The 7,614-nt window shown below is 43.5% G+C and overlaps 1 protein-coding gene across 1 annotated transcript in view; it reads left to right on the top strand.

The window, feature by feature from the left end:
* LOC134442194 (SH2 domain-containing adapter protein F-like) overlaps nt 1-5,864 on the top strand; it is a gene marked incomplete at its 5' end in the record, with an annotated part of 12,673 nt that extends 6,809 nt beyond the window's left edge. The window contains 6 exons of the mRNA XM_063192453.1: nt 1-74; nt 610-784; nt 1,855-1,994; nt 3,788-4,034; nt 4,320-4,439; nt 4,618-5,864. The exon at nt 1-74 is cut by the window's left edge and continues 206 nt beyond it. Coding sequence (XP_063048523.1) covers nt 1-74; nt 610-784; nt 1,855-1,994; nt 3,788-4,034; nt 4,320-4,439; nt 4,618-4,813 — 952 coding nt within the window. The remainder of the gene's footprint in view (nt 75-609; nt 785-1,854; nt 1,995-3,787; nt 4,035-4,319; nt 4,440-4,617) is intronic.
* Nucleotides 5,865-7,614: the final 1,750 nt, after the last annotated feature.

Raw genomic sequence — 7,614 nt, 5'->3', positions numbered from 1 at the left:
CCCCCTGCCGGCCGCCGGGGACATACAGAGCGGCAGCTACATGGAGCCCTTCGAGGCCCAGCGCGTCATGAACGGTAAGCTGACTAATCTGGCTGGAGGCCATTTTTGTAGTTCATAAGCCATGTCTTATAATGGGTTTCAATGGGAGAAAAGACTGCACACTAGGCTACCCTGGGGTGTGTTTCTAGAAAGCGAAATTGTTAGCATGTTAGCATCTTGGGTAGTTGCCAATGGGAAATTGCACTGAAAACAAGAAAGTAGCTAAGGAAGTTAGCAGCTATGGTTTCGGGAAATGCACTCCTGAAGAGGCCATTTTCTGGGCACTGGGCACTGGGCACTGGTTAATTACTCCCCCCACCAACCTGGTTATCCTCAAAATGTTTGTTTCCCTTGGCTTTTTGGGGCATTTCCTTCTCAGCACCAAAATGTCAAAGAAACCACTGCATTTTGTGATTATATTCTGAAAATGTATTGAATAAAAACGCATCGTATCGTCTCTCTCTCTCCCCCTCTCCCCCTCTCCGTCTCTCTGTCTCTCTGTCTCTCTGTCTCTCTGTCTGTCTGTCTGTCTGTCTGTCTGTCTGTCTGTCCGTCCGTCTGTCTGTCCAGAGCTGCAGCTGGGTCACCTGCTGTACGACAGCCCCTACGACGATGAGGAAGACCACCCCCACCCCCATCTAACAGCCAATCAAATCGCCCAACAGCCACCGCCATCCAATCAAAATGCTTACCATATGCGGGGGCGGAGCCAGCAGCGCAGAGGGCTGGGACCAAGGTATGATTGAAAATACATGAAGTCGCGTTCAGGCACTCCACTTTTCATTGTTTTTACTTGGTAATTTAGAAATCTTTATAAATATGTTTTTTCTAATTAAGTAGTCATATCAACATTACTGTTGGTTATTGACACGAGCACAAAGGATTATGAAAGACACATTCCATCCTAGTCACTCGACTACGTTCCATAAGATGTAGAACAGAGAGACTGCGTACGAGTTTTTTTCCTCAAGCCATCCGCTTTTTGAATTAAGACAATTTTTAATTATTTTTTATTTTATTTTATTATTTTTATTATTTTTATTTGTCATCATCCAACACAGCACTGAGCAGTTGCAATCCCCATTTCACTGCCAATTGTGCTTGCACAAGGAAGCACGTGACAAATAAAAAAATCTTGAATCTTGAATCTTGAATAATTTGTCATACACGTATAATTTATTGATAACCAGCGTAATACTGGTCTGTCAACATGAGTATAAGTCGATCGATAAGGTCAATCAACTAACAATTAATGAATTACTGGATAATTTGCAGCCCTAATCTACATATGAAGAGCTCTTTTCCAAAATGAGATATCCGTTTCATAGAATGTTGGGAAATTGATATTTTTGTATTGGGCATTCCATTGAAATACATTGTAAAATGCATTTTTATAGAGGTTTTTAAGTATGTTCTGAAAACATTTGAATGACAAGAATTCACACATAGATGAATAGATGATAGGACCTCTTAACAGTCAATTCCAATATTAAAATGCAAAAAGACAAAAATAGTGGATATAGCATTTTGGAAAAGATTCCTCGTACCAGGAAGTAATATGTCATGATGACATCACTGACAACAGCATTGTATTTCAATATCTTGCAAAGGCTCAATTGTAAAGTCTTTTTCTCATTTGCAATTGGGATGGTGAATGAAAAACAGTCCCTCAAAAGTTGTTGTGGCTAGGCTGACAGCTGGGAAACTTTATGGTTTTCTCCACGGAGGAGAGGCCAGGAGGCGGGACGAGGCCACAAGCACAAGTGGAGGGAGCAAGGTTGCATATTGTAACGCACTCAATACCTTGTTTGTAAGGTATGATCATGAGGAGAGCAACGGAGGGGCGGAGTTTGAGGCAGAGAGGAGCCGCCTCCCACAGGACGACGAGAGGCCAGCGGAGGAGTACGACCAGCCCTGGGAGTGGAAACAGGAGAACATCTCCAAAGCACTAGCAGGTAACCATGGAAACAGGAGAACATCTCTAAAGCACTAGCCGGTAACCATGGAAACGGGAGAACATCTCTAAAGCACTAGCAGGTAACCATAGAAACAGGAGAACATCTCTAAAGCACTAGCAGGTAACGATGGATGGATGGATGGATGGATGGATGGACCAGCAGTACGATCAGTGCTGGGAGTGGATACAGGAGAACATCTCCAAAGCACCAGCAGGTACTGATGGCAGTCTGGCACAAGCGCGCCGGAACGTGTTTCAAACCATCAACTGCGAAAACCATTAAACCACTGTTCCGAAGTTTGCTTCAGTACGGAAAAACCACGTGATATATTACGTATGAAACAGTAAACTGGTTCAGTTTTCCGAAAGCAGCTGCAGTGTTTCGCGCTGCCACACGAACCAGCAGGCGCGCGCAAATGTGTTTGGCCTGTTGCACAGCAGTCTGCCAGGTTGCAGTGGAGAGAATAGATATTTTATTGACTCTCATTAGGCCTATAAGTCCCACTTGATAGACAAGTAGACAACATCATCATAAGTTATGAACACAACACATTAATGTTCAACAACGCTTTATGCTGATCGCCCAAAAAATAGCCTAGTAATAAATGAATAAATAAATAAATGTGGCATCGTAGCCTGTGTAATGTCGTCTACCTCAACTGCCTCATCAGTAGCCCAAAATGTCAAATGTCTGGAAGTTAGTGTGCTATGAGCTCAGTCCAATATTGGGGGTAATGTCGCAGATGATGAGGGCACAACATCTCATCTTATCGAATTGAGCCTGTTTAATTGCAAGCATGGCTTTTCACCAGGAGAGGGCCCTGTTACTGAAGCTTCAAGTACTAACCCAATTTTTGAAGTAATGTGCTGAAATGGTTCAGAGCTTAAACAAAGCTTCATTTGCCCATATGGTTACCATTATCTTTTAATTCATATTTTATGTACTACTAGTCAGGAATTAGTTTAGTGTTCCTCTGAGACCATGCTATGGTGACACCAGACTATAATAGATTGAAATTGAATTGAATTGAAGTGTTCCCCCGCCCCTAGGGATGCAAACGATTAATCGATTAATCGACTTTAATCGATCAATGCGTTAATCGATTTAAAAACATTAATCGCAATTAATCGACAATTCAACTGACAAGAGACCCAGGTGAAATGGGCATTTGAAGAGTGTGTGTGAAGAGGGGTGTGAATAGTGGGAATATTTAAATCACCTTTTGGATTAAAGAATTGAAATAGAATGAATTTAAATGTGGTATTTTATCTCAATTTTTAATAAAAAAAAATTAGATCTAGTAGTTTTTTTTTTCGAGAAACATTGAGATTTCGGGGGGAAAACGGCGCTTATCAATTAATCATAAGTCGATCGATATGGCCATCAAATAATGATTAATGAATTTGCATTGAATAATTTGCATGAATTTAAATTAAGTGTTTTCAAGGTTGTGAAAATGCTTGAATTTTTGGTGAAGTGCTTGAAAATGCTTGAAATTTGTGTCAAGTCAAAATCAGTAAGCCAAATAATAGAAATAAATTGTTCAGGTACATCAAAAATCTGAGGAAGTGAGATGTCAGATGGGATTTGCCATTCGACACCCTAAAATTGATTAGAATGCAGGAAATTGCATCTTAAAAACACGTTTTTTTTCTGGGGGAGGACCCCCACACCCCCTTCCCGCAACCTATTTAAAGGTGCTTGAAAAGTGCTTGAATTTGTTCATGAAAAAGGTGTGGGAACCCTGAATAAATTGAAATTTAATTGAATTGTTCCCCCTCCCCCGACAGCTGTCCAGTTTGAAAGCACCGGATGTGGTCCAGGCCCGGCTCTGACCCGGGACGACTCGGCTCACTCCCGCTCCCGATCCGAGAGGCGGGCCCAGCCCCCACGCACCAGCCCCCCCTCCTCCGGTCCCAACACGGCAACGACCAATAGAAGCCAGTCCTCGGGACCGGGAGCCAATCGGACGCAAGCGCACTCTCCCCAGCTGCTTGGAGAGCGGGTGGACCCCTTTCTGCCCCTGGAGCAGCAAGTGTGAGTTTTGGCGGCCATTTTTGAAGTCCAATAGCCACGTCTTATAATGGGATTTAATAGGAGGAAAAACTACAAATGGCTACCTGAAGAGGTTGTTGGCAGGCAGCTATTTTGGGCCATTTTGTAGTTCAATAGCTGCATCTTGTAATGGGTTCCAATGGAATAAAGGACTACATGCTAAGCTACCTGAAGAGGCCATTTTTGTTGTTCGATTGCCATGTTTTTTAATGGTATTCGGCGTGATAAAATACTATAAACGTGCTTGTGTTTGTGTGTGTCTTCCAGGTGGTATCACGGCACGCTAACGCGATCGGACGCAGAGTCGTTACTTACGCTGTGCAAAGAATGCAGCTACCTCGTCAGGAACAGCCAGTCCAGTCGCATGGACTACTCCCTCTCTATCAGGTAATGGCCATTTTTGTAGTTCCATAGCTGTATTCAATATTGGGTTTCAATGGGAGAAAAGACTACAATTGCTACTCGAATTCAAACTCCGCCATGTGTAGTTGTTGAAATGTGCAATACAAAGAAAAGTGACTTGATATTCTTACACCTCCCCCCCCCCCTCTCTCTCCATATCCAGGAGTTGCCATGGTTTCCTGCACATGAAGTTCTCTCGTGAGGGTGGTCGCGACGGCGTGCGCTACGTGCTCGGGGAGAACTCTCCTCCGTTCCCATCTATACCCCAAGTCATCCACTACTACACCACACACAAGTTGCCCATACGGGGCGCCGAGCATCTCAGCCTACTGTTCCCTGTGGTCGTCCAAACATTGTAACGCCATTTTTTTGTAGTTCAATAGTCACAGTTTATGATGGCTTACAATGGGAGAGAAGACTACATTTTTTATAGTCCCAATAGCAGTGTTTTGTAATGGATTTCAATGGGAGGAAAGACTACACGCTAGGCTACCTGAAGAGGCCATTTTTGTAGTTCAAAAGTGGTCTTTTATAATGGATTTCAATGGGAGGAAAGACTACACGCCAGACTACCTGCAGAGGCCATTGCATCATGGACTGTAATCATTACCTAGACACTACTTACGGTATATTAAAAGAAAAAACCTTCATAAAGAAATTTACTGGTTGGTGCAGGAGAATCCACAAGTCCTACTTTTAGCCATTGTGGCTGCCGAACACTCTTAAAGAAGAAAAATCTGCACTCACAAACTGCGTCTCATTATTTATTTATATGACCACCATGTTCAAAAAGCAAACGCGTTTCGGCCGAAATATAAATAAATAATGAGACGCAGTTTGAGAACGGATTTTTCTTCCTTAAGTTGATGCATTTTATCGCGTACCCAAAGACTTAAGTTTTTTCCAAGAAGTTGAGCGCGTCCTTTGCCAAATCTTGATGCCGAACACTCTTCCCTTCACTACTCTTCCCTTCACTACTCTTCGCTCTGGTCATTTAAACTTCGTCGCCATTCACCAACTGCCCATTTGAGGCGCCAGACATCGGAGCCTACTGTTTCTCTGTTGTAGTTCAAACATTGTAAGGATTGATGCATACCTTGGTTTTTTTTTTTTTTTTTAAACAAAAGACGATGATGAATTCTTCCCCAGATTGAGCCGTTTCCTAAGCCTACTGTTCCCCATTTGTAGTTCAAACATTATAAGGACACTATTACATCGTGGACTGTGATCAACACCTAGATCCTACTTTTATTATTAAAAAATACTCTTGTAATAGAATTTACTTGTCAGCAGGACCGTGTTAAGCCAATGTGGTGCCCCCTGGCACTATACCTCACTGGTGCCCCCTTTATAAACAACATTTGTTAAGGTTGTGTCTTGTGGTGCTTCCTCACTGGTCAAAAATGGTCCCTGGGCACTGTGGCGCTGGCCCGTATGGATAATCCAGCCCTGTTTGCCAGACAGTTTTATTGCATAAGCTACTCAAACAGGTGTCACCAACGTGGTGCCCGCGGGCGCCAGGTAGCCCTCCAGGAGCTTCTGAAGTGCCCATCAAGGATGTTAATAGTGACGACTACCAGATTTTTTTCATATAAGCAAATTATCATTCAATAATAGTGTGATTTGACATCAGACAGATGCCAAGACATCAGGATTTTGAACAAAAGTAGCCCTCAGTAGCCCTCGGGTAGCCCTTGGTTGCCCTCAGACCCAGAAAGGTTGGTACCCCTGAGCCACTTAAGGAAGAAAAATCCGCACTCACAAACTGTGTCTCATTATTTATTTATATTACCACCATGTCCAAAAAGCAAACGCGTTTCGGCTATCAAGCCTTCATCAGTGCGTACCATAGCCGATAGCCGAAACGCGTTTGCTTTTTGGACATGGTGGTAATATAAATAAATAATGAGACGCAGTTTTGTGAGTGCGGATTTTTCTTCCTTAAGTTGATACATTTTATCGCACATCCAAAGACTTTCGTTTTTCCAAGAACTTGAGCGCGTCTTTTGCCAAAACTACCCCTGAGCTACTGCCATCTACAGACAGACAGCAGAGGCACCAGTCCCGCCTGGAAAGCACAGATCAGGGGCGATCAACGCAGGCAGCAAACATTTGAAACAAACAATGCGATCAGGGAGAGCTATCTTTTGGCTGCCGGCCGCCAAGCTTTTGACGCCCTCGGCGCTAGGAATGCGTTTGCAGCTTTTGACGCTTCTGCCGCTTGCTCTTCCAAAGTCAATATGCTTCCACCTGCCCTGCCTGCTGTCTGTGCAGTAGAGGGGCTGTTAACCTGACACCACGTGCATCTTGGAAAAGTGTGGTCTTGCATCATCTTTACCATACCTCTGTTATAATGACACTGTACTACATCATGGACTGTGATCAACACCTAGATGTTATTTTTATAAAGGACTTGTGAAAAAAATTGTGGTAGATCAAACATTGTAATGCCAAGGACACTTGCGCACACATTTTGAAATGTTAGAAAGATTTGATACTATTTTGTTTTTCTAAAAGACTGTATATAGCCTACTGGTGGGAACGTCAGTGTTCCCTTCTACAGTATATTCTACAGAACTACACCACTCGCAGTAGCCACTGTAGTAGTCTGGGGGGGATGACGGGGTCTGTCCTGGGCCTGGGTTTTAATTAGAGATGCACCGGATCCAAGATCCGGTTCCGGATCCGGCAGGATGTTAGGGCTTTTCACAGGATCCGGGTCCGGCAGGATCTTAAACAGTGGATCTGGTATCCAGCAGTTAACTAAAAAGCAGGATCTGTTGCATCTCCAGTTTTTATGTAGCCTAGGCTTTTCAGTCAGTCTTTCACAACCTCAATCTCTGCATGGAGTGAAAGCCCTTTGGAAGCGGCCGTTGCAGGCAGTTTGTCAGTAAGCCAATGAGTCTAAAAAATAGTTTGACTATACAAAAACAATTAGTATGTGTTTCAACCCTTTCATAGGATCCGGTATCCTGTTCCGGATCCGGCAAGATCTTAAGCAGTGGATCTGGTATCCGGCAGGATCCTAAAAATCAGGATCCGGTGCATCTCTAGTTCTAAGATGCCTTTTTTCCGGGCAAAAATCTGTCAGCGGCTCTGACTGTAATGCGGCAGGTGGAGGTGGCCATTTTTGTTGTTCAATAGCTGTGTCTTACAATGG

This window comes from Engraulis encrasicolus, unplaced genomic scaffold (assembly GCF_034702125.1).
Source record: "Engraulis encrasicolus isolate BLACKSEA-1 unplaced genomic scaffold, IST_EnEncr_1.0 scaffold_123_np1212, whole genome shotgun sequence".
In the NCBI taxonomy this organism is placed as follows: Eukaryota; Metazoa; Chordata; class Actinopteri; order Clupeiformes; family Engraulidae; genus Engraulis; species Engraulis encrasicolus.
This window is presented reverse-complemented; position numbering and strand designations above follow the sequence as displayed.